At 39.8% G+C, this 26,982-nt stretch overlaps 1 protein-coding gene and 1 long non-coding RNA gene across 2 annotated transcripts; both read left to right on the top strand.

Moving 5' to 3' along the window:
- The first annotated feature begins 9,128 nt into the window (after positions 1 to 9,128).
- LOC139356977 (uncharacterized) lies at positions 9,129 to 11,319 on the top strand. Its single transcript, XR_011609566.1, has 3 exons — positions 9,129 to 9,316; positions 9,714 to 9,812; positions 11,209 to 11,319. It is a non-coding gene; the product is annotated as an uncharacterized lncRNA (long non-coding RNA).
- A 7,795-nt stretch (positions 11,320 to 19,114) lies between these two features.
- On the top strand, positions 19,115 to 24,233 carry LOC105493215 (ermin). The gene is made up of 3 exons (XM_011760739.3): positions 19,115 to 19,604; positions 20,256 to 20,348; positions 23,267 to 24,233. The coding sequence occupies exons 1-3, from the start codon at positions 19,364 to 19,366 to the stop codon at positions 23,785 to 23,787; spliced, it is 855 nt and encodes a 284-aa protein (XP_011759041.1). The 5' UTR covers positions 19,115 to 19,363; the 3' UTR covers positions 23,788 to 24,233.
- Positions 24,234 to 26,982: the final 2,749 nt, after the last annotated feature.

The raw sequence follows: 26,982 nt of genomic DNA, 5'->3' as shown, positions 1-26,982 counted from the left end.
ACCCAAAGTCCTAGAGCTCCAGCAAGGGCAGCAGCCATTACAGGTTTTAACGGGGATTGATGGTGCAGCTCATAGAGGGAGAGGTTTGGTTTTCATGGTGTATGAGAAAGCACATTGTGTCTATGAGTAACCTTTCACTGCTATTCATGGGGCTGGGTATAAGAAAGCAAGAGGAGGGGCTAGGAGGAGATTCAGACGAGCAGGGGGAGGGTAGCCAAGGATGGAGTGAGATGCAGGATAAGTGTCTTCCTAAGCAATAGTGACTGCCAATGTTTTTTAGTTTGTCAATAATGATAGAGGGCTTATCAGTAATGCAAAGTTGGAATACTCCCATCTGTTTGGTAATGTATGTGGCTGGGTTCTGGAGATAGAGTAAAGGAACATTTGGATGGTGGAAGGTTGCCTAAAGGGATTCCAGTAGGCTGCTGTTGGGAAATGCATAAAGGAGCAGCAACAGGGATAGTTGTTTGTGTCATGAGGGGTCCAAATATTGGGGGGGTGGAATTGATGTAAGGAGAAAGTTGCCTTTCTTTCCTTTTGGAATAAGACTCTGTGACCTGCACATATACATCCAGATGACCCGAAGCAACTGAAGACCCACAAAAGAAGTGAAAATAGCCAATTCCTGCCTCAACTGATGACATTCCACCATTGTGATTTGTTCCTGCCCCACCCTAACTGATCAATTGACCTTGTGACATTCCTTCTCCTGGACAAAGAATCTCAGGAGCTCCTCACCAAGCACCTTGTGACCCCCACCTCTGCCTGCAACAGAACAACTCCCTTTAACTCTAATTTTCCACTATCTACCCAAATCCTATAAAACTGCCCCACCCCCATCTCCCTTTGCTGACTCCTTGTTTTGGATTCAGCCCACCTGCACCCAGGTGATTAAAAAGCTTTATTGCTCACACAAAGCCTGTTTGGTGGTCTCTTCACATGGACATGCATAACATTTGGTGCTGAAGACCTGGGACAGGGGACTTCTTCAGGAGACTGGTCCCCTGTCCTTGCCCTCACTCCGTGAGGAGATCCACCTATGACCTCAGGTCCTCAGACCAGCCCAAGGAACATCTCACCAATTTTAAATCAGGTAAGTGGCCTCTTTTTATTCTCTTCTCTAACCTCTCTTGCTAGCCCTCCACCCTTCAAACTGTCCCTTTCTTAATTTTGGTTCCTTTCCCTTTATGGTAGAGACAGAGGAGACACGTTTTATCCATGAACTCAAAAATCTGGCGCTGGTCACGGATTTGGGAAGTTAGTCTTCCCTTGGCGTTTAATTACTGCGGGGATGCCTTCCTTGATCCCTCACGTTGGTGGCAAGTACCACCTTCCCTGGGTGGCAATTACCACCTCCCCATCCCCACCCCCCGCACCACGCCCCCACCCTGCACCATGTCTCTACCCTCTCTTTTCTCTAAACTTACCTTTCAACTATGGGCAAACTTCCGCCCTCCATTCCTCTGTTTTCTCCCTTAGCCTGTGTTCTCAAGAACTTAAAACCTCTTCAACTCACACATGACCTAAAACCTAAATGCTTTATTTTCTTCTGCAATACTGCTTGGCCCCAATACAAACTTGACAGTGGTTCTAAATGACCGGAAAATGGCATTTTTGATTTCTCCATCCTACAAGATCTAAATAAATAATTTATGTCAAAAAATGGGCAAATAGTCTGAGGTGCTTGACGTCCAGGCATTCTTTTACACATTGGTCCCTCCCTAGTCTCTGCTCCCAGTGTGACTTGTCCCAAATCTTTCTTCCTTCTCTCCTATCTGTTCCTTCAGTCTCCACCCCAAGCTCTGAGTCCTTTGAATCCTCCTGTTCTACGAACCCATCTGACCTCTCCCCTCCTCCCCAGGCTGCTCCTCACCAGGTCAAGCCAGGTCCCAATTCTTTCTCAGCCTCTGCTCCCCGACACTATAATCCTTCTATTGCCTCCCTTCCTCACACTCGTTCTGGCTTACAGTTTTGTTCCGTGACTAGCTCTCTCCCACCTGCCCAACAATTTCTTCTTAGAGAGGTGACTGGAGCTGAAGGCATAGTCAAGGTTAATGCTCCTTTTTCTTTATCCAACCTCTCCCAAATCAGTTAGCATTTAGGCTGTTTTACATCAAATATAAATACCTAGCCCAGTTCATGGCATGTTTGGCAAGAACCCTTAGGCGCTTTACCACCCTAGACCCAGAGGGGCTAGAAGGCCGTCTTATTCTCAATATGCATTTTATTACCCAATCCGCTCCCGATTTTAGAAAAAGCTCCAAAAATTAGATTCTGGCCCTCAAGCCCTACAACAGGACTTAATTAACCTCGTCTTCAAGGTGTACAATAGTAGAGAAAAGGCAGCCAAGTGGCAATGTATTTCTGAGTTGGAATTACTTGCCTCCACTGTGAGGGAGAGAAACCCTAGCTACATCTCCAGCACACAAGAACTTCAAAATGCCTAAACCGCAGTGGCCAGGCATTCCTCTAGGACCTCTTTCCCCAGGATGTTGCTTCAAGTGCTGGAAATCTGGCCACTGGGTCAAGGAATGCCCAGCCTGGGATTCCTCCTAAGCTGTGTCCCATCTGTGTGGGAACCCACTGGAAATTGGACTGTCTAACTCACCTGGCAGCCACTCCCAGAGCCCCTGGAACTCTGGCCCAAGGCTGTCTGACTGACTCCTTCCCAGATCTTCTCAGGTCAGTAGCTGAAGACTGATGCTGCCTGATCACCTCAGAAGCCTCCTGGACAATCACAGATGCTTTGGGTAACTCTTACAGTGGATGGTAAGTCCACCTCCTTCTTAATCAATACGGAGGCTACCCACTCCACATTACCTTCTTTTTCAAGGGCCTGTTTCCCTTGCCTCCATAACTGTTGTGGATACTGATGCCTAGGCTTCTAACCCTCTTAAAACTTGCTGACTCTGGTGCCAACTTGGACAACATTCTTTTATGCACTCCTCTTCAGTTGTCCCCACCCACCCAGCTCCCTTATTAGGTCGAGGCATTTTAACTAAATTATCTGCTTCCCTGACTATTCCTGGGTTTTGGCACCAAATGTCATGTCTGTCTGTGTGAAGAGAGTCTACCAACAGGTTTTTTGTTACTCTCTTCACATGGATGTGCATGACATTTACATATTAGACCTGAAACTGGAAGTCCTCAATTCTTCTATGTTTAACATTTATGAATTGTCTAGGTAAAGATGTAAAGAATTTGGTCAGCCAGTTGAAGATGAATTAAACCAATAAGAATAGTGACAATATAAGGTGGCAGGTTTGTGATACTATTAAACTGGACAATGACATGAATTTAACCAAATGTATCATATGAAGGATAACTTTAAGTTCCTGCTTTGGTTTCAAAACATATCTTTCATGGATAGGAAAGAGGAGTGGATCCTTAACGATGACATTCATGGAAACAATGTGGGGCTCTGAGTCATCATTTTTATTATCGTGAGTCAACAGTAGGGATTAGCTTCCAATATAATTAAAGCATCAGTTTGCCAAAGTGCTTGTGTCAGAGGTGTGTGAACCAGAGCAACTGTATCTTAAATAGGAGCTGGGTAAAATGAGGCTGAAATTTACTGGGCTGCATTCCCAGACGTTTAGATGGTTAAGGCTTTCTAAGTCAGAGGATGAGATAGGAGGTCAGCACAAAATACAGGTCATAAAGACCTTGCTGATAAACAGGTTGCAGGAAAGGGGCCGGCCAAAACCCACCAAAAGCAAAATCACTATGAGAATGACCTCTGGTTGTCCTCACTACTACACTCCCACCAGAGCCATGACAGTTTACAAATGCCACGGCAACGTCAGAAAGTTACCCTATATGGTCTAAAAAGAGGAGGCATGAATAATCCACCCCTTGTTTAGCATATCATCAGGAAATAACCATAAAAATAGACAACCTGCAGCCCTCAGGGCTGCTTTGTCTATGGAGCGACATTATTTCATTCCTTTACTTTCTTTTTTTTTTTTTTCTTTTTTGAGACAGAGTCTCGCTCTGTTGCCCAGGCTAGAGTGCAGTGGCCTGATCTCAGCTCACTGCAAGCTCCGCCTCCTGGGTTCATGCCATTCTCCTGCCTCAGCCTCCTGGGCAGCTGGGATTACAGGCGCCCACCACACACCTGGCTAATTTTTTGTACTTTTAGTAGAGACGGGGTTTCACCGTGTTAGCCAGGATGGTCTCAATCTCCTGACCTTGTGATCTGCCCGCCTCAGCCTCCCAAAGTGCTGGGATTACAGGCGTGAGCCACCGCGCCCGGCCTATTCCTTAACTTCCTTAATAAATGTGCTTTCACTTTGCCCTGAGGACTTGCCCTGAATTCTTTCTTGCGAGAAATTTAATAATCCTCTCTTAGGGTCTGGCTCGGGACCCCTGTCCTGTAACACTTATAGGTATTAAACAAGAAAAAGACCCAATCTCAAATACACTGGGTTAAACCTCTTTCTTTAATGAAGAACTTCTTAGAAACTTTCATTGCTCAATTTCATCCATGCTTTTTCAAGTGAATAAAGAACCTGTATTATTTTTCAAATTTATTTGACCATAAATCTGTTTTGGAATTCTTGTTCTGCAATTTAACAATTGTGAAAACACTAGGCAAGACACTCTGAGGGCCTTAGTTAGCTTATTTATAGAGTAGAAATAATGATTCCTATTTCACAGTCTTGCTGTGAAAATTAAATAAGGATAAGGTTAAAAACATGCCATAATGCTGGGCAAATAAGCAGTTCTGAGTAGATGTTGGTTGGTTTTTTTTAAGTTTTTTTTAAATTGATTTCTGGACAAAATATTTAAAAGGATATTTAGGAATGAGTCTGACTTATTTAGTAACTGGTATGATTTGGGCATTTACCAATGAAAAAGGACATTGGTTCAGGAACAACCCCTTGGTTATTGGTCATAATGATGTCAGGAGGGTCCTAAGTGATGGGCATTTGGTGAGAGAATTAGAACTATGGCTTTTTATCAACTTTAGTAAAACCATTTCCATATTTTAATTCACATTATATCTATCCCAGTATGTATCTGTCCACTATCAGCTTTGCATATAGGCAAATAAGAGTATGTTCAGAGAAGAATATTTAACAGGGTGAAGACACTCACTATAAAGGTATATGAGGATCTGTTAAAGGAAGCAGAGATGTTTATTCCAGAAAGGAGAAGACTTGGGGGAAGGGGGTGGGCATGAAAGCTGTCTTCAAATATCTGTCTTCAAATATCTGATTGTCAGGTGGAAGACAGGCTAGACTCATTCTGTGTGTCTCCAAAGGGTTCAATCAAGAACAATCAACGTGTGAAAGCTTTAGAGCATGAAAGTTCAACTCTACACAAGTAAAAGTTTTCAGAACTCACAGTAGTTCAAAGAATAGCTGCCCCCATCAAGTGCTGAATTCCCATTACTTTAAGATGTTCAAAAAGGCAATAGTCAAAATGCCTGGAATGGATGTTGTAGAGAAGATACAATTATCAGATAGTCAGTTTTATAGACTCAACTCAAAGATCCCTTAGTCCCTGAGCATCTTTGTTTCTATGACCAAAAGGTGGAGGTTCTTAGTGGTAATTCTCTCATTTCTGTAAACTATATGCATTATGTTGAGTTTATTTGCATCTTTAGCCATAAAAAAGAGAGCTAAGAACTACATAAATTAACTAGCAAGACAAACTGCTGGTAAATTAGAACATGAGTTGAGAGCTTCTTCATTTGTCAGGGCTATTAATCCAAAGAGAGACAAATAAAAACAGTTCACTATCACAGAGGAGTACGCAACTCAAACCCGAGGTCAGTTTATTTTTTAAGGAGAGTTTTAAAATGCCGACATTTGCCTTAATTCTACACATAAACACATTTTACTTACATATTAATACTAGTTACTTTAGTAAAGAAGGAACCAAAGAAGCATAAGAAAGACTCAGAGACATACAGAGAAAGAAGGATGAGAGACACCTAGAAAAAGGAGGGAAGCAGGCAGAAGGAAGTTCTCTTTTATTTTCCTGACTCCCTTGACTAATCTTCATGCCTTCACTGCTGCCTCATTAAATTTTCCACCTCTGTGAAGTCTGGGTCTTTCATCTATAAAAGGAAGCAGATGGGTGTGATACTTTGTTTATTCATTCAACAAACATTTATGAAGTACAAACTTGGTAAGCAGGCACTGTCCTAGCTCTCTGTGTGTGATGCAAAGACACAGGTCTTTGCTCACCCTCAGCTTCTCTAAGCCCATGTCATGTCAATGACAAGACGTCTGTGATCCTGGGCTGCCAGGTGTTGCCTTTGAATAATAGCTCACGATTGCCTTCAGCCTGAAATGATTTGCTTCAATCATCTCAAATGAATGGCTGGTTGTGAAAGGGCTGTGAAACCTGGAACACGCCATCTGCATGCATATTATTATTATCCGAAAGTCTGTGCAGAAGGAGCATGGGGGCTTAGACATGGGAAAGAAAACAAATCACTTTTGAATTGCCACGAATTTCTTCTTAGGAATGACTGTGAGTTCTGATTCCTGCCATTCTCTTACTTCTTTTCCTCTTTTCCCTCAGGATTTTGGATGGAAAAAGTGGCAAGTCACTCCTTAAAATTTGTTACAAAAGTCTGCCCTAGGCATGGATTTTATTCTTAGGTATAAAATCTCATGAGAACATAGCCTGGGAGATGCTACCCATTAAATGATATTTCTTATTGTAGATGCTAAAAATGAGCTGTAACCTTTAGGCTTTCTGCTGTATGTTATTAATTTCCCTCAAAACTGGCCTTTTATAGAGGTTGTGATAATATAAAAAAAGAAGCAGAGACCATCCTAATTCAGATTAACTAAAACAACACCACACACACACACACACACACACACACACACAATGGTAGAATGCATCAGAAAGAGAGTCAGTGACTGCCATATTAGTTACCTTTTCTCCCGGGGCTACCACTAAATAGGAAAGCACTGCAGAAAACTTGGCCTCTTATATGGAAGAGGTCTATGTGATTTGGTGAGGCAGTGAATTCTGCTATATTTTTAATGAAGTACAGATTCGTGTTTAGGAGCATAAGCTCTGAAGCTGGACTTCTTTGATTGAAATCCTGGCTTTGTCCATTTCTATATAGATGACTTAGGCAAGGTGCTTAAACTTCCTGTGCCTCAATTTTCTCATTTATAAAATGATGAGAATAAGAGTACCTGCCTCAAAAAGTTGTTGTAAAGATTAAAGGTTATTGTATGAAAAGCTCTTTGACCAATGCTTGAAATATAATAAGTGCTAGATGTGTGTTATTATTATTATTAGTTATTCCTAGAAGTTTATTGTCACAAGGCTTTAAGTTCTTAAGTAATATGAATGAAAAAAGTTTTGTCTTCCAAGAGAGTTGCTTTCATTTGTCTTTGTTTGGGTTGAAAATTGCAAACTGTAGCATTGCTTATTAGGATTTGTACTAGAATCACCTAAGTGCTTGTTTATAATGCACATTTTGGGCCGGGCGTGGTGGCTCAGGCCTGTAATCCCAGCACTTTGGGAGGCCGAGGTGGGCGGAGCATGAGGTCAGGAGATGCAAACCATCTTGGCTAACACGGTGAAACTCCATCTCTACTAAAAATACAAAAAAAAATAGCCGGGCGTGGTGGCAGGTGCCTGTAGTCCCAGCTACTCTGGAGGCTGAGGCAGGAGAATGGATGGCGTGAACCCGGGAGGCGGAGCTTGGAATGAGCCGAGATCGCACCACTGCACTCCAGCCTGGGCGACAGAACGAGACTCCGTCTCAAAAAGAAAAAGAAAAGCACATTTTGGTCTGCAACAAAATCAGAATATCTGGGAGGGTAATCTGGAAACGTGTATTTTAAATGAGGTGCCCAGAAGATCCTGAGGCAAATTGGAGTTTGAAGACAACGGAGTAAAGCAAGCATGGCCGATATTAGCTTAATCACAGCAACAAGTCAATTTCTGGAGGGTAAATTATACACCAGCCACTGGGCTCTTGGGATATAATCTTATTAAATCTTCACAAGAGGCCTCTGAGGGCAGGTTCTATTATGAACTCAGTTTTTCAGATCAGAAATTGTGGCTTTCACAGTATCTGGGTTAAATGATTTGCTCAAGATCTGCTGGTGAGGGGCACATCAGGAATGGAATTGGGTTTACCTGTTCAGAATTGGTATTCCTAAACATTCTGAACATTTTACATCCTGTCTGAACCCAAGCTCCTCCTCTATTGAGGCTTTCTGTTTTGGGGAATGTGACGCATAATATTCACCTCCCAGTTAGTCAAAGATGACACAGATCCACCTCCACATGAATAATACATTAGCCAATGTACATCTTCCTGAGCACCGGCTGTCCGCAAACAGCCAGGAGGGTGGGTGAAGAGCAAAGGCTGGGAGAACCATCTTCTGTTGGGTCGTGGTTTATTTCATTTTCTAACATCAACTCTGCCAGTAGGGGGCGTCTGCTAAATCCACACCCCAATTCTACAACTTAGGAAGCTCGATCCTTAGACTCTGAATCCCTAATATATTTTTTTAAACAGATAGAAACAGATTTATACAGGAAGAATGGAAAATAGGGCAAGGAATATGTTCAGATAAATGTACTGTCACACTATAATGCTGGAAACCTCTAATTATTGCCAACTCAAAGCATATTTATATAACATAAACCATGAACCAGGTGCTATGCTTGTCTACGCTGGAATGCAGGAATGAATCACACAAAGTCTGCAAAGACCTGACAACATATTAATAAGTAGTGCTGTTACTATTATTCAGCTCTCACTAGGTGTCAGGCACTGTACCAGATGATCTACATGTATTTTGTCATGCAATTTAATCCTTTTAAAAATTCCACAAGGTAGGCATTTTCCAGATGCCCGGAGGCTCTGAAAATTTTAAAAATTGCCTAAGTTCAGGTGGCATTTCAGTGGCAGAACTGAGATTTAATCTGAGGTTTTTCTATTGCAATATAAGCTTTTCTGGTAACAAAGTAAGACAATTGCTTAAATAATAATGGAAGACCAAATGATGAGTATCATTAAAACAACATAAAGATAAATTACTAAGGGGGCTCAAAGAAAAGTACAAGTAGAACCTTTGGGTAAAAGTGTCATGAAGTACATAGTAGAGGTTGTAATGTATGAGCTGGGCCTTGAAATGTGGCCCTGGCTTTGGTAGAGATGGTGAGAAGGATCCTAGGTGATTGTGACGAGGCAGACATTCCAGACATGAGGAAATAATAAGCCAAGACATGGAAATGGAAACCATGTTTGGAGATACAAAAGAGTTCACTGTGGCAAGAGTAGAATAAAGGGACTGGGCAATTTGGGTGATAAACCTAAATGGTAGTTAGATCCTGTTGTAAGGAGTTTGTACTTAATATGACAAGCAATGGTGGAAAGGAAAAAGCTGAGTTTTTAAATGTGTCTGTGTGTGTGTGTGTGTGTGTGTGTTTGTGTGTGTGTGTGTGGGGGGGGAAATTTGGGCAAGTAGAGAATCTTTTAAAAATTATTTTTTTAATCAAACACTATGAACCAGATAATGTGCTATCAGATTTATAATAATATCTTAATTATTTTTTCTGCCCGTGTTTAGAAGCTTGCTGTCAGAATATATGAATCTGGTGGTAGTGGGAATGATGGACGGAGGTGGGGAGAAGGGGATTAGAGATCGGAAGTGGGAGACCAGTTAGATGACTATTACAATGGTGCAGATGACCAATTCTGAGAGCTTCCATTTCAGTTATTGGGTAGATCCCACTGAGTGTGCTGCTCTTCCCACGTTTCTCTGAGTGGCATGACTCCTGAAGAGCATTTCTTGTCTAGCTTCAAGTTCTTGGGGGTGAGTAAGCTAATTACGGAGTATATAGGTTTAAAAATCATTGTTCTCCCATCCAAAATGTCAGTAGAATCTGCACAGCTGTCCAATGTTCCTTTCTTGGATTCAACACAAAAGCTTGACAAGAGATCCTGATATATCTGCATTTATTTCACTCACGGAGAGTGTACGAATTTTTCCTACTTACCCTAAGACAAAGTTTACTCAGCTGAATTTTCAAAGATATCCTAGGAGAAATTGTATTTGTTCATAGTCACATTACTATCACTTTCTTACAAAGCAGGCTCACAGCAGACTTGCTTTCTCTTTTTTTCCCTTAAGGAAAAATGTGTTTAATTATTTTCTTGCCTTTCTCCTCTGAAAAACAACATGTTGCCTTAACTCCTAGTGACATTCAAAATAGTTTGGGAGGAATGACGCTGACAGTGATATCACTTTCCTACAGTTCTGCTTCCCCAGGCGGACTGAAAATGCTTTCAAACGACCAGAGAGCGTGTATGCATCTATAATTCAAAATTCTCTTTCTGTGGTTTTATAAATACCCACACAAATTCCATTTCTATCTATTTAACACTTATGGAGTCTCCATGAATAGAGAAACCATTCTTTCTATTTAAAATGCATCAAGAAATATCCCATTGTAAGTAAAACAGAATTATAATTGCCTAGCTAAAAGCTATAGAGAGCCCAGTCCACTGGGGACACTCCTTTATCCATTTAGGATGATATACTCTTAATATTATGACCAAGAGAGTGAGATGATTTTATTTTATGGGAATTTAGCCTTTCTTGCGTGTACAATTGCTCTGCAACAGTTTAAAATACAATTCATTCTCTACCTGCATGGATTCTTGTGAGAGACGGATCTATAGGTCAAGGTCTACGGAGTCACCTCACTATTTTATACTCCCATAGGGTCAGTTTCTACCAAGTCCATGCATTAGGATGTTTGTGGTGGTCACAGGCCGGTGCTCACACACGAACCTCAATCAGAGATGAGAAGGTGAAGCCGTGTTACTTGCCTGGTGTGTATTATTAGAGGGAATAGATGCCACTCACCATTGTTTTCAGTGACCCCCGACCACAAGCCATTCTAAAGGGTGCCAGTGACTGAAGCTTTCCCCAGGACTATAGCAAGGAACAGGACTGAAATCATATTAGATGTGAACTCCACATCAATGGGCCAGTGTTAGGAGCAGGCGCATCTCTGCAACTACCCTGCTTCTTACTGAGTAAAAAGAGCTCTTTAGTAATCTAACCCTAGACCATCTCAGAATTCAAATTTTAGAATTTGGCTTGTAAAAAGATCCATGAATATGTAGATGAGACATGTGTATCTTATTCCTTCAGGAGACTTTCCTTCTCAAATAGCAATAAAAATAATATCATGTATCCACAGGTCTCTACCATCTGCCAGTCCTGTGCTAGGTACCTTGTGCCTATTAACTTTCATTGTTTTGCTGCAAGGTGTGTGTCATCAGCCCTTTGAAAAGAAGAAGAAATGAGTCAGGTGGGTAAAGTGACTTTCCAAAGTTACATGACTAGGAGTAATAATAATAGTAATTAACAGTAGTAGCAACAGTAACACAATAAAAACACATATTGAAAGAACACCTACTATGCCACATTGTGCTAAATGCTTTCCCTGGACTAATTCATTTCATTTTTACAGCGGTCCTAGGGAGTATATCATATTATCCACCTTTAACAGATGAGGGATCTGAGTTTGTTAATGTGGTGGGCATCTGCTTCTTTTCAGTTTGTTTATTTTGTTTGTTTGCCCTACAGTCTCTCATTTTCTATGCCCGTTTTTCTGTTCAGGGGTGGACACTGTCCTAGACCTGGACAATTGGAATATTCTATCCTTTGTAGTCACAGCATCTGGCTCGGGGATTAACTCATATCCCAGACTAGCTCAGTGAGGGCCATCCCAGGGACTTGGGCTGAAATTAATGAGAAAGAAAGGCTCCTTTCTTTTGAATCACTAGTTATCTTGCTAATGTAAGCTTAGGGATGCCAGAGGAATATTTGCCATGACCTAGGGAGAACCTACTTGAGAAAAATCCAATATAAAAGAAAGTAGAACAATGAGAGTGGTGAGAGAGAAAGACAGACAGAGAAAGAGAGAGAGAGAGAGAACTTCCCAGAAGCCAGATTAAGTCCCATTTCTGTTTAATCTGTTTTGGATTAAATCTCTTTCACTGTCAACCAATGAAACATTGTGTATATATATAAAAAAGGGACACCAAGGATGGGATGCAGATTACAGATCCAAGGATGGGGCTGGCTCATTAGAGGCACAATGGGAAGCGGTACAAATTCACCCACCCCTGCTTCTGAAAGCTGATCGTAATTACTATAAACGGTCTTCGCGAATCTTGATTCAAACCACTTCCTACTGAAGGGTAAATTTTAGAGACTTGTTGGAAAAATATCAGGATGCTGGAGGGTTTGTGATTTTCTTATACCTTTTATAAACTGTTATAAGTAAGTTTCAGTCAAACCTGGACTGTCAGAAAGCTGAGAGAAAAAACACAACCTTGCAAAGAGAGGTGTTTTCAGTGAACAGAAAGCAATCCAAGATAGCTGAGATTCAAAAATACATATCCTGTAAAAAGTTGGAAAAGCTAAATTTTCTGGCCTTTGCTAGTCCGTGAAAATGAAGGCAGAGGCCGGACAAGGTGGCTTACGCCTGTTATTCCAGCACTTTGGGAGGCCGGGACAGGCAGATCACGAGGACAGGAGTTTGAGACCAGCCTGACCAACATGGTGAAACCCTGTCTCTACTAAAAATACAAAAATTAGCTGGCCGTGGTGGTGTGCACCTGTAATTTCAGCTACTCAGCAGGCTGAGGCAGGAGAACTGCTTGAACCTGGGAGGCAAAGGTTGCAGTGAGCCGAGATCGCGCCACTGCACTCTAGCCTGGGCGACAGAGTGAGACTCTGTCTCAAAAAAAAAAAAAAAAAAAAAAAAAAAAGAAAAGAAAATGAATGCAGAGAAGCAGGAAACTAGTAATTAGTTTCCTATTACTACTGTAAAAAATTACCACAAATTTAGTGACTTAAAAGCAGTACCACCCCATTCAGTTCTGGAGGTGAGAAGTCTAAGATCGAGGTGTTGGCAGGGCTGCACTTCACACAGAGGTTTCAGGGGAGTACATTTCCTTGCCTTTTTCAGCTTCTAGAGCAAAGCTTGTCCAACTCATGGCCTGCAGGCTGCATGCAGCCCAGGACGGCTTTGAATGTGACCCAACACAGATTCATAAATTTCCTTAAAACATAAAATTTTTCATGATTTTTTTTTCTCTATCTCATCAGCTAGCATTAGTGTATTTTATGTGTGCCCAAGACAATCCTTCTTCTTCCAATGTGTCCCAGGGAAGCCACAAGATTGGACACACCTGTTCCAGAGGCTGCTCATGTTTGTTAGCACATGACCACTTCTTGAATTACTACAACGTCTTGCTTCCGTGTCACATTTTCTACTACTGTCTTTGACCTTCCTGCCTCCCTCTTGTTAGAACTCTTGTGATTATTACATTGGATCCCATCCTATAATCCAGGATAATCTCCCATCCTTAATTTAATTAATCCCATTTGCAAAGTCTCTTTTACCAGGTAAGGTAACAATTCACAGGTTCTGGGGACGAGGATGTGGACATCTTTGAGGGTGGTCATCATTTAGCCTATAACAGTCAGCTAGAGCCATTAGGGACCCTCAGATTCACCCAGGTATCTCCTAATATGCACTTTCTTTGTGATCAAAAAAGACCGGTTACCTGGTACACTGTTTAAATCTTTGTTTTTGTTTTGTTTTGAGATGGAGTCTCACTGTGTCGCCCAGGCTGGAGTGCAGTGGCACAATCTCAGCTCACTGCAACCTCCACCTTCCAGGTTCAAGCCATTCTCCCCTCTCAGTCTCCTGAGTAGTTGGGACTACGGGCACATAACACCACGCCCAGCTGAATTTTGTATTTTTAGTAGAGGTGGGGTTTCATCATGTTGCCCAGGCTGGTCTTGAACTCCTGACCTCAGGTGATCCACACAGCTTGGCCTCCCAAAGTGTTGGGATTACGGGCATGAGCCATGGCGCCCGGTCTTGTTTAAATCTTTGGATCCAAAAAAGTACAAAACCAATTCTGAACTTACCCGTCAAATTAGCTATTGAGTTCAGAGTCTATGATTCTTTGAATTAAGTTTCTGTAATCTCTAACCCAAACCTGCCTGATTTGTATACTTGCCCAAGGTCATATAGGAGCAGGCTAAGACCCTCTCCTCTTTACCCTATGAGGGTCACTGATGAGAATGCTTGTTTGTCCACTATTCGAAGGGGACTGTTAACTGTCAGTTAGTACTCTCCCTCTCAGTCTCCACTTCTACTCATATTGGCCACAGGGTCCTATGTTCAGGGCCACACTCTCCTCTTATCCTCACCAAATACTCAGCCTATTTATTTCAGTGCTCTTCTTTAAAATGGTATTCACTGGATCACTGGAAGGCCAGGCTGCAGATGCTAGAACCACAGAGATATACCTTTCCTAAGGTATAAGAAATATTTTCTCTTTAGAGGGAGAATAGATAATTCTCCCCTCCCCTGCCTCCAACACTGAAAAGCATGCTTCTTATAAGATGCAGTTAAATTTTGAAATTCTGTTACATTAAATCCTTAATACTCATGAGCTACCCATAGACTTCACTATTGGTTTCCTGGGAGAAACCATTATTTACTTCGGGAATCTGTATCATCAGAATGGCAGCCATTATTCCACTCTTGGCATAAAAGTAAAAGCAAAGCGGGGCCTATCATGGGGAGGGGGGAGGGGGGAGGGATTGCATTGGGAGTTATAACTGATGTAAATGACGAGTTGATGATGGGTGCAGCACACCAACATGGCACAAGTATACATATGTAACAAACCTGCACATTATGCACATGTACCCTAGAACTTAAAGTATAATAATAATAAAAAAAAGTAAAAGCAAAGCATGAACATGGCACAGGATAATCAATTTAATCTGGTTTATACCAGGTGGCAGGCAATTATTGTTTTGTGAAATAAAATATATGGCTGTTGATTGATTTTATTGTGTTATGATAGTCTGTATTTCCGTAGCAGTTCACTTTAGCTGGGATGTCCCTTCAATCTGGAATTTTAATCCATGAAGTGAACCAGTTGGGATGATCCTGTCTCCTCAGGCTTGTTTATGGTTGCACATTCCCTGGGGCTTTGCTCTATTCCTTATAGAAGATTCTGTGGGTTTTTGGTAGGATTGTGACTGTTGCATATCAGTCTGACTAGGCTAAACTATGTTTCCTTGAATTTTCTTCCCTGAATGTTTCCTGAAAAAGACACATGAGCCAAAGTAAACATTGTTCTGTGAACTTGGTGGGGCAGAAGTGAAGCAGCTATTTTGTAGCTGGCACACACTGCTGCCCGTCTGCTGTCTCACCTGGTGCATGGGCAGCAGCTGGGCCTGCAACTGTTCCACCTCCCTGGATCTTCCTCCAGCTTCTATGATTCCTGGGCCCAGCTTCTTTGGGAGGGCATTCCATTTGCTAAGGTCAGAGGCACTGAGAGCCGACACAGGTTTCAGTTTGCCCCTGTGTGTCCAGCTTACACCTGGGAATGCAGTTTATTCTTGCTCCCCGCCTTTATGTTTCTATCCATCTTCCCTTCCCAACTTCCTGCCCTGCAGACTTCAGGCCTCAGCATCAGATGCAACAGCAGACATATAGAGGCAGCTTCACTGGCACCCACTATTGTGTAAAGGCAAATCCCTTCTGACTGATCAATCAATTGATCGATTGACAGATGGATTGCTCCATCTCTTAGTGGTTCTACCTTTCTGTTTCAACCCTAATTGAAACAATACCCCTGTCCCAACTGTGCAAGTCAATGTTTGTATAAGATTGACTTCAAGCTGCCAGGATCAATGTTTTCCTTTTAAATGTATTTCTTGTTTTTATTCAGTACTCTGTGACCATATCTTAGCCATAACATTAGCTTGTGGCTTTTCACATATGATTAAGATTAAAGATCAAGATTTTATGACTTTTCCCCAAATCCTGATTCTGGACCTAAGATAGCCTTAACATTAAGCATTTGGCATTGGACAAATGGAATGTGAATATTTACATAATTTTATTTTGATTCTTTACATTCTTATATGAAGATCTTTTCGTTATCTTTTTTTGACTTTAGATTTAATAATGGCTACATTTGTACGATGTCCTTTAGCATTAAGAATAATAACTAGGGGCCAGATGTGGTGGCTCACACCTGTAATCCCAGAATTTTGGGAGGCCAAGGCAGGCGGTACACCTGAGACCAGGAGTTTGAGACCAGCCTGACCAACATGGAGAAACCTCGTCTCTACTAAAAATACAAAAATTAGATAGGTGCCGTGGTGCACGCCTGTAATCCCAGCTACTCAGGAGGCTGAGGCAGGAGAATCTCTTGAACCCAGGAGGCGGTGGTTGCAGTGAGCCAAAATCATGCCACTGTACTCCAGCCTGGGTGACAAGAGCAAAACTCCATCTCAAAAAAATAAAAAAAGGATAATAACTAAGGAAAAAGCCACATGATCCAGTAAACTACATAAAACAGTCATGTTGCATACAGTGAATATTCTGCAATTGTATTTAAAGTAAGGATCATAGGGCAAATTCTCACATACTTTCTAAGTCATAGGTTGTTACAAATAATGGGGGACAACTTACCTCGTTATGAACAAAATAGCCTATGTTTTATCTAGTAGATAGACTCATCTTGTTGCTAAATGTGTCTCATGTTGCCATCTACTTGCAGGAAAAAATAATACACATTACAAACCATTTACCTGAACTCCATTATTCCCTAGGGCAGCATAAAAGCGTGTTTTTAAATAAAGGTAAACACATGGTTAGCCAAGGCTGACAGAACTCTGGATCATTTCTCTATCTTTCCAAATCTGAAATAATTTTAAGGCCATAAAAAATGTCAGAGCATTGTTTTAGAAAGAAGGCAATCCAAAAATAAAGACACAAATTTCCATAAAAGCTAGGCTATAGGTATGAGGTACGTGTTGCCATGGGGTAACAGAAATCTAGGAGTAGGAGAGACTCTCTCCTGTGAATGAATCTGAACTCTCTCAACTTTGCTATGTCCCTGGATTGAGGTACTTGGCAGCCCCAAGGGAGTTGGGAGTGGTTGGAGGCATGTCCTTTGGAGCTAATGCATTTCTATACTTCTGTGTGTATTGCAGGGCATTTGGTTGAATTAGTGCCACTTCCTGCCCTAAGGATCTCACAATCTAGTATGTCCCTGTTTGTTCCTAGGCTTGGTCTTAGTTTCTGCATTCTCCCATATGATTCCACTCAAGATTTTCTCAGCAGTAAGCTTGCTACTTGAATTTCTTGGGAGGACACTCCCACAACAGGGTCCTCAGCAGCTGCAGTGTGTCTCTGGGGCAGGTCTTGAGACTGCCTTAGGCTCTCTGCTGCTCTCTCCTGGCCACAGCTGTCTCTACTGCCAAGGTGCTAATCCTGAACTCCTGTGGGATCTCTGGTCCAAGGAAACATCTGCACACAGGCCAGGGATGGTGCTTAGCTTCATCTGTGCTGCAAGCTCTCATCAGTAGGCTTGCTGGCTCTATGACCTTACTAGCTGAGCTCCTTAATCTCTCTGCACTTCATTTTTCTAGTCTATACAATGGAGATAACAACAGCACCTACCTCGGAAGACTGTTATGAAGGTTAAATGTATTACTGTTTATGAGTCAATTAGGACAGTAACTTGCACATAATAAGTGTGATATGAGTGTTTGTTAAAACAGTTAAACAATCAAACAAACATAGAATTAGTGTGCTGACTAGAGAAGGGCTGGTGATGACGAGGGAGGGAGATCTAGGATCTGCTAGAGATGTCTTCCAAGGACAGGGGAGAGGGGATTATCCAAGAGTGAGGGGTTGTCCCTGACATAGACCCCAATGGACTCAGTCCTAGACACAATTTTAAGGGTGATACACTTATTACTACTCTCCAACACCTATTCTTCTTCTCTTTAAAAATGATCTGAAATGTATTCTCTTGGGGATAAAATTTATTTTATATATAATTCTTGTTATATATGTGTATATATATAATTATTTGTGTGTGTGTGTATATATATATATATAAAATTATTTTTATTGCGTGCTATTATTTCAAGTCAGATGCCTAGAGCTGGGGACACATGTAAGCAAGTTAAAATGGCCCCCGGCCAGATGAAGCTTAGATTGTAGTTGGTGAAACAGACATTACAGAGATAATTGTGCAGTTGCTTATTTAGTTACAACCATGAAGAATACTCTGAAGGGCAAAGACAATGTGTAACAGAGTCCTGTCCTAACCCTGTGGGTTAGAGATAGTGTAAAGAGATGACATTTAAGCTTAAAAACAGAACTTAGGGGAGCTAGTTAGCCCAGGGGCTTGGGCTTGAGGAAGAGAAGGGCATTTCACACAGAAGGAGCTGTGTGGGCAAAGGCTCTGGAACCATTTTGTACTATGAGAAATCCAAAAAAGAAAAAGACTTAAAAAGGAAGGAGTGGTCAGTAGCAGTCATTTAACATAATCGCCTTTTTCTCCCAAGGGCAGATTGCATTGGCCCTCTACATTTTACTAGCATCATGCAATATCAGTATGGAATAGAGAGGATTCTAATTCTGATTGGGGGAGGAGAAAACTTCGTGGCGATAATTTTATTAGGGTTTTAAAGGATTGGTTGGGCTTCAGTGGACATAAACTAGAGGACAAAAAGCTGTAGACTAAGTAAATGACTCTGAAATTATAAAACTTTTGGTATTAGCAAGTTGGTAGAATTTGTTTTTTTCTTAGGTCCCCTCTGCAGCCCGCTGAAAGCACACCGTGAAATCTGCAGCCAGAACCATTTACAGTAAAGTTGTCCTGTTTATAGCTTTTTTGATAAGCTGTTTTTATTTTTTATTAAATAAAAAACGATGCCATTGTCCTTTACAAAATAGCTGAGGTTTTACTTGAACAAAATCTGTTTGGAAATGTTAAGCTGGTTATACAGAACTAATATGCCTCAAGGTGGTCATTCTCTCTGGATTAAAGCTGTGGGACAATTGTGGCTCCTGTTACAGGGAAAATTACAATGGGCCATTATGAAAAGGGACAAAAATCTCTGTTCCCAGAGGGGGACTGACAAGCTGAAAGTCCCTCTCTACATGCCAACACAAAAGCCTGATTGCTTCAGATTGTTTGTTTATGTAAATCAAAAGGGTGCCTTTAACTCTGCCAGGGGACTGGCAAGCAACAAAGAAGGTGGTGATTGGCTGGATTCTTGCTCATGGCTCCTGGCAGATCTCACAAATCCTCTTGCTTTTGCTCTAAGCTCTGTCTGGATACTTTTAGGAAAAGAACCGTGTTATTATGTACAAAAGTGAATAATTTGTGCTCTTAGAGTAGGGGTTGGAACTATAGGACTTGAAGGCAAGAGCAGGTATCTTATCAAGGATCTACTCACTCAGTTTCCCTAAAACTCTCTCTCCAAATCAGATTCATCTGCACATCATGACAGATGTTCCAGCTACATTTACCCAAGCTGAATGTAATGGGGATAAACCACCTGAAAACGGTCAACAAACAATCACTAAAACTAGTGAGGAATTGACTGATGTGGACAGCCCCCTGCCACACTACAGGGTAGAACCCAGTCTTGAAGGTGTACCCAGCAAAGGAAATCAGGAGGAAAGAAGAAAATTACAAGGGAACATGTTGCTCAACTCATCCATGGAGGAGAAAATTCTAAAAGGTAAAGTGTTTCCCTTCTCCTTAATTTTCTTGTTTTGACTTATAAATTTGCCCTGGATTTTTTTTTTTTTTGATAAACTATTATAAGAATGAGCTGGACACCCCAAAAATGTAGCCCTTTATTCTACTATGCATAGCATAAGGACTAAACCTCTTCCTCTGGTGAAATCCAGGCTTGTCTATTTGATAGCTCTGTGACCCCAGACAACTTTCTGTCTCCTGAAGCCTGAGTTTTTTCACTAGAAGAAGACAGAATACTAATAATAATACCTACAAGTGTAGGGTAAGTATTGGCTAAATGTTCACTACTGTTATTTATTATGATAATGGGTAGCCCCACTATTATTTGAACAAAGAGAATTCAAAATTTTTAAATTTCCTCCTAAATATACCTGAAGTCTGAATTTATGGTTCTATATCTTATAGATATATATATCTTACATAAATATTAAAGGAGAGATTACCAATCAATGAAGTGATCATTAAGTAAATTAATTGAATTGATAAAGAATGAATCTGAAGAGTCAAATAGTAATTTTTAGTGATCAGATTTAAAATTAAAGACATCTAACTAGAGGTTAAATTGGTAACTTATTAACCGTTGAACAGTAAATATTTTAAATGTTAAAATACTAATTTTATTTTTTTCTAGAAAACTCAGAACAGAAATTCTTTATTGTTCATAAGGCTATCACAGATCTTTCTCTCCAAGAAACAAGTGCTGATGAAATGACATTCAGAGAAGGTAACAAGAACTACAGTTTTGTACACAGAAATTGTTTGACTGAATATGGATGACAGTTTTTCCATGAAATGTTGCATGAATGTGGCATTGGCAAAGCAATCCAGGCAATGACTTCAAATTTTCAAAGCTGCTGTAGGCAGATAAGAGAGTATAAACTTATCTGTGGGTTCCACCTTATAAAGCATTCCACACTGTTCAAGGCTGAGGCTGCATGGATTGGCATAGCTGATTGGCATGCCAACGTGATGTCTATCTCTTAAGTTAGTCCACTGAGTCAACCCTACTTTTTGATTTGGTGTGTCCAAATCTGTGTGTGCACCTTGTGAGATGTAAATGTTTCAAAAATGGGTCTTTCCTAAAAGTCTACAATTAACATACAGGTTTATTTATTTATTTATTTATTTATTTATTTATTTATTTATTTACCGAGGCAGAGTTTCACTCTTGTTGCCCAGGCTGGAGTGCAATAGTGCAATCCCGGCTCACTGCAACCTCTGTCTGCCTCCTGGGTTCAAGGAATTCTCCTGCCTCAGCCTCCTGAGTAACTGGGATTACAGGTGCCCCTACCACGCCCAGCTATTTTTTTTTTTTTTTTTTTTTTTTGGTATTTTTAGTAGAGATGGAGCTTCACCATGTTGGCCAGGCTGGTCTTGAACTCCTGACCTCAGTTGATCCACCTGCCTTGGCCTCCCAAAGTGCTGGGGTTATAGGCATGAGTCACTGTGCCCGGCCAACATACAGTTTAAAGTAATCTCATGAAATGATTTACTTTATAGGCCTCTAATGTAAGTACAAAATTGTTAACTATTTCATGCCAAAGAAAGACAGGTTGATAAAGTTAATTTTAATTGTGTTCTTTAAGATAATGGAAGAATAAAAGAAACATTGAAGTGATTATGTTAAATTTTAAATAAACTTAATAGACTAAGAGACACAAAATCCTTTAGATGTTTCTTCTAAGAAGACACCTACATTTAAACAGTTTCCAAATAAAGTGTAGGATAAAATCTATTAATTAATCATTTCTTTCCTCTCTTGTAGCCATACACATCTTATGTCAAATTGAAGTCAGCTTGCTAAACCTAACCAATTTAGCTTTGTTAGGACTTTAACAGGCAAAATATTGAAGAGACTATTGGTTGAAATATTAGAACATCACATAAAATAGTAGATGTCAAGGAGGACAGGAATGTGATTGGCTATTTCCTACATCTGCTCCCTTTGCCTGAACACCTCTCAGACTATGTCTGATTAGCAGTGTATCACCACTTAAGGAAATATGTAGCAAGCAATAGCCAGTGTCAAGCTGTTACATTACCAGAGATAATTTGTAAGACTTAAGACTTCATAATGTGAACTAAATAACCTATTTGCCCTAATTTTTCTTCTTCCAATGTAACAAGCTCTCAGAGGCAGAATCTCAACCTTCTATCATCTAGAGCATCTTTCAAATGTTTGATCAGGAGTCCATTGCAGATAACAGTTGTCTAGATCTTTCATTTTCATCAAATGGAGAATGAAAGCAGTCTGTAGTTTTCAGCTAGATGGTCTTGCCGGTTAAGTTTTCCCTCAATGAATCCTTTGCTGTTTGACGGAGTATGTTTTTCCTCTATAATAGAGGCACAGATTTTGGTGTCTTTTATCTTCACAGTGGCAAACAGCTATAAAATCTTCAAAAAGAATGTTACTGGATTAAAACATATAAAGATGCTAAAAATATTTAGGAAAAACTATAAATTCAAGGAGTAATTTTATATGTGACAATCTCATGCCTGAATCATGAATATAAACAAAATATCACTTACTTTGCTTCTTGTGGAAAACAAAATAAAACAAAACAAAGCATAAGATTATAGCAAACATTCTAATGTGTATTTATGGATAAAGTTAGGAACATTGACAGGACACTAGCAACCTGAGAGCAGCTGTGTGTAACAAATTAGGGTGATCACCCGTTTTTACTTCTATCTCTGTAAGTTTACTATGTATTCCCTAGAGTGAGAAAACAACAAAAAATAAAAAGAGAACTAAACACCTTGGATGAAAATGGACTTGTGAACATCTTTCAGAGACAGTAGAATATTGTGGAGGAAAAAGACAAAGAGGAACGTTGCCTCTCACCTTGCTTATAGACTTTCATGGTGTCAAAAGAAAATGGTGAACTCTGGCCTGACAAGGGGTGTAACCCAGACAGATTTCTGAGTTGTGTACACCACAGACTGAAACTTCCCACAGAAGCCTTGCAGGGATGAAGGCTCAGAGAACAACCTCAGCTTCCTTACAATTAATTCTTACCAAGTTCAATCAATATTGTTGAGGGTATATGATGGTATGATCTAGCTGTTTGAAAAGTGACCAGTCATGGACAGTCATCATTTTCAGTATTGGAAACAAGGATTTTTTTCTTTCTGAAATATTTTTCTAATTTTCCTTGAGGTGTGAGTGTGTGTATGTGTGTGTTTGTGCGTGTGTGTGTATATGTGTGAGAGAGAGATAAGTCCAAACATTTCATTTTATATGTGCACATATCCAGTTGTGACTGGCTAGACAAGATTTTTTTGTTTAAGTGTGTCTCAGGGAATACAAGTCTCACTAAATATACTAGTCCACAACAGAGTTCCACAGACAAATGAAGTTAGGTTGTTGACTTTCTTACAGATTTAAAATACTCATTAACATTTCAAAGGCTTGTAAAAATTCTGAAGATGCTTATTTAACTGTATTTAATGCAGTGTTTTCAAAATTACTTCGACTGTGTAGCCTGTTGTGCAAAACATATTGGTAACCCACAGAATCATATCCCATAAAACACGTGTTGGGAAGTGATTAGCAAGAAAAATTATTTGGAGAATAACAGACTAATGGCTGGGTATTTTGGAATCTCTACACATCTCATCTACCAATTGATTTTGCTACAGGGCATCAGTGGGAGAAGATTCCTTTGAGTGGCAGTAACAAGGAAATAAGAAGACAGGAGAGGATTGCTGAGCAACCTCTTGAAGAGGAAGAAGATGAGGACAGGAAGAACAAAGGTCACCAGGCAGCTGAAATTGAATGGCTGGGATTTCGAAAACCTAGCCAAGCTGACATGTTACATTCTAAACATGAAGAGGAGCAGAAGGTTTGGGATGAAGAAATTAATGATGATGATGATGATGATAATTGCAATGATGACGAAGATGAAGTTCGAGTGATAGAATTTAAGAAAAAACATGAAGAGGTTTCTCAATTTAAAGAGGAAGGTGATGCAAGTGAGGACTCCCCACTGAGCAGTGCCAGTTCCCAAGCCGTGACACCTGATGAGCAGCCAATCTTAGGGAAGAAGAGCGATATCTCCAGAAATGCTTATTCCAGATACAATACAATATCCTATCGGAAAATCAGAAAGGGAAATACCAAGCAAAGAATTGACGAGTTCGAGTCTATGATGCATTTATAAACTAACTGGAACTGAGAAAGTCTCATGCCCACTAAAGGAAAAGCTAATTCTATTGTCCCAGGGTGCATACTTCTATGCCTTTTTTGAGTTATCACCTGGGGGGAGGTGGAAATTGACTCTCTTTTTCACTGTAGAATAATGTGGAAATAACTCTAGATAAAATTCAGTCTGATAACCTCAAATGAAAAAGCTTTAAATTCATTCTTGGGCGTTTCTCTTTTAAAACTTCACTAATACAGCATTGTGTGATCAGCACTAAGCAGTCAGTCCCCTGGGGGAATGTGGCATAATTTGGCTATAAATGTAGCAGTGCTTGGAAAGGTGGTCATCAAATGAGACTATTTGAGGGGACTATTTGAAATGATTCCTGTGTTTCTTTTGGCGTCTTCCTTCCTGTACATTGGAGTGATGGAAAGTCTGGTATTAAAACCTTTCTTACTTTTAAACATGGTTTTACAGACTCTGGCAATAAGCCTTCCAAAATTCTGCGCCTTTTCTGTTATCACCAAACAAGATTTTAAGTGGCTTTCCTTGGCATCTACAGAGAGAAAATTCTATAGCCCTCCTTCCTAGGTGTTACCATTCACTGAATCTTCTCACAGAGGGAGATGAGCAATTGTCAGTCAGGAGAATTCTGTTTGCTAAATGTTGCCTTTATGCTTTCAAACTGAATTAAACCCATTGTGAGGTTGACACTGGGAGGGGCTAGAAGATTGGTGGGCAGCAGACTAAAGAGTTATGTTGGATAGTTTTATTTTTGTGGCTGAAAATAAAATCTTGTCTAGCACAGTTAAAGTCATTAAAAATAAAAATGACAGCTTTAGCACAATTTTAAGAAAATGCCCCTCTCTATTACCACATTTTCTCTTATTAACAGTATCTCAGAATAATTTTCTTTCCTTAGAAACCTGAGACAACGCTAGTCATAACTGTACTAGTTACTATGAAAATGGAAATAATTATCTTAGAATATTTTCAAAGTAGAGCGTGAGCATGTATTTTTAGTGAGAGAGCTCTGATAGTTGTTGGGAATATATAATTTACTGGACCTCAGCCCAAATCAAGATGCTTAAAATTGTACTTGTGGAGCTTCACTCAAACCAATGTGTCAAATAACGTATTGAATATTTATGAAAAGAGAGACTATATTTATATTCTTAGATAGTTTGTTCCACAATTTTTCATTTCATGCTTCCATATATATTACCCTGAACTTTCTATCACCACAGATAAAGATTTTGTTTTGCCCTGCAAATAAAAAGACAATTCCTTATTGTCTGAATGTAATACAGTCTTCATTGTACTATTCAACCCTTTGTTTATTTCTTTTTCATTTTGTGAAAAACTCCGGGTTAGTCCTCTTGGATGACTGCTTATTTATGTGTAACATAAATCCCACATATTCTAATGACAACTTCTTTAATCCTTCCGGGTCATATATTATATTTCCATAGTATCACATACTATTATTTAGTTGTTTACAAGACTCAAATTTGAATTCAGGATTACAGTGCTCCTTTTATTCTTTCAAACAGATACCATATAAAAGTTCTGTTACCCTCATTCTATACAACCTATAGATTTCGTGTGTTACAATGTCAGTTTCCAGAATAAAAGTGAGGGAAATCAGATCTTTATTGATAAAGTTAGGGAGATTGATGCAATAGGACAATTTCCAGTTTAATTTAGATCATCTAATTTTTCTGCCTGGACAACCTGTTTTCCGGGTTACTGATAACCCCTACAATTTTCTACTGAATTTCAAAACCTGTTATGTGTTATCTATCACATAACAGGACCATGTTTTTAACCTACTGTCAAGAGCCTGTATTTTGAGTTATTCCAACAGAAATGATGGATTCCTGTAGAAGTAGTGGTGGGTGACCTATGGTTACGTGGCACAGCAAAGCAAGTAGCTCTTATGGGACTCTAATATATGCTAACGCTGGTCCTCTTAGCTCTGTACTCTCACCAGTCAATGAATGAACTATGAAAGATTTAGTCAACAGAAACTATTTTAGGGTATGTTTAGTTGGTAAATGCTTCATGTTCATGGATGATGCAATGTTTTTGCAAAAAAAAACCCTGAAACTATTCTTTGGCTTGGTGTCCATGGCCCTATACCGCCATCTTACATGAAAGCCACAGAGTTAAGTGACCTTAGGTAACATAATGGTGATGGTTGGCGATTTGAGCCTTTGTAACCTAGGAAACACAAAGGTCTGATTCAGATTGTGTGGGGGATTTTTAACATATTTGAAACTCAGGGGGAAGATGATTAGTAACACAAACTGTTAGCTACACATGAAGGTTTACTTGAGCTTTTGTGGTTCAAAGCTCAGGGGTGGTAAGGACTCTAAAACCAGGGAAGAGGGAGAATTAATATATTGTGCAAATGCTGGTATTTCTTACGTGACTGTTTGCCTTTGTTGCTAGATGAACAGAAACTAATAATAGCTCTATTTCTCTGCCAATATAAAATCTACCTTTCATATAATGCTACATTGAAGGCACAGAATTTGCTAGCATCTCTCTCTCCCCCTACGTACCTATCTATCTACAATTTAAATAAAGAACTGCTGTGTATGACTTACTCTCAATAAAAGTTTGTCTCTATTTCTGGTTTCTAGACTTTATTTTCTTTAGCTGCCTTTTAAACTTTAGAAAGAATCCTTGTATATCAGCAGCTACTAAGATAATTAACGAATGCCTCTTCAGAAATCAAGAGAACACTTTATTTTAATTCATTTGCATTATTTATTTCAAAAGGGTCTTAAAATGATTGTATATAAAATTGTAAAAAGGATTTCTGGTAGGTAGATATGTAATATACATGAAAAATTTTTATTATTTTTTAAGGAACTGAGATACTGTTTAAGATGCATCTTAACATGAACAACTTGAAAAAAATCTCTGTAATCATCAAAGTAATACATTTAAACTATGCTGACATTTTCATAGTAATTGTTTCTGCATATTTACATGGGACAGTACTTTTGGCATGTTTTCAAATGGAGAACGGACATTTAAGTTTTTCAATGTGATAGGGAAAACATTTAAGATAAGTAATAATAGAAAATTATGGAGAAGGATAAAGCACCAGAGTATAATAAAGAAAAAATATGTTTGACAGTATGAGAAAGGCAACCACTTCTCTTAAAACTTGAACTTTCATCACTCTAAAAACCAATGAGA

Source organism: Macaca nemestrina, chromosome 11 (assembly GCF_043159975.1).
Source record: "Macaca nemestrina isolate mMacNem1 chromosome 11, mMacNem.hap1, whole genome shotgun sequence".
Classification (NCBI taxonomy): Eukaryota; Metazoa; Chordata; class Mammalia; order Primates; family Cercopithecidae; genus Macaca; species Macaca nemestrina.
The sequence above is the reverse complement of the archived record's forward strand: the minus strand, read 5'-3'. Positions and strand labels throughout refer to the sequence as shown.

What these genes read in the sequence shown, in the direction of transcription:
- LOC105493215 (XM_011760739.3), top strand. Translation starts at nt 19,364, where the DNA reads ATGACAGATGTTCCAGCTACATTTACCCAAGCTGAATGTAATGGGGAT. An exon ending in GGAGGAGAAAATTCTAAAAG is followed by an intron (nt 19,605 to 20,255) that starts GTAAAGTGTTTC and finishes ATTTTTTTCTAG; the next exon opens with AAAACTCAGAACAGAAATTC. An exon ending in TGAAATGACATTCAGAGAAG is followed by an intron (nt 20,349 to 23,266) that starts GTAACAAGAACT and finishes ATTTTGCTACAG; the next exon opens with GGCATCAGTGGGAGAAGATT.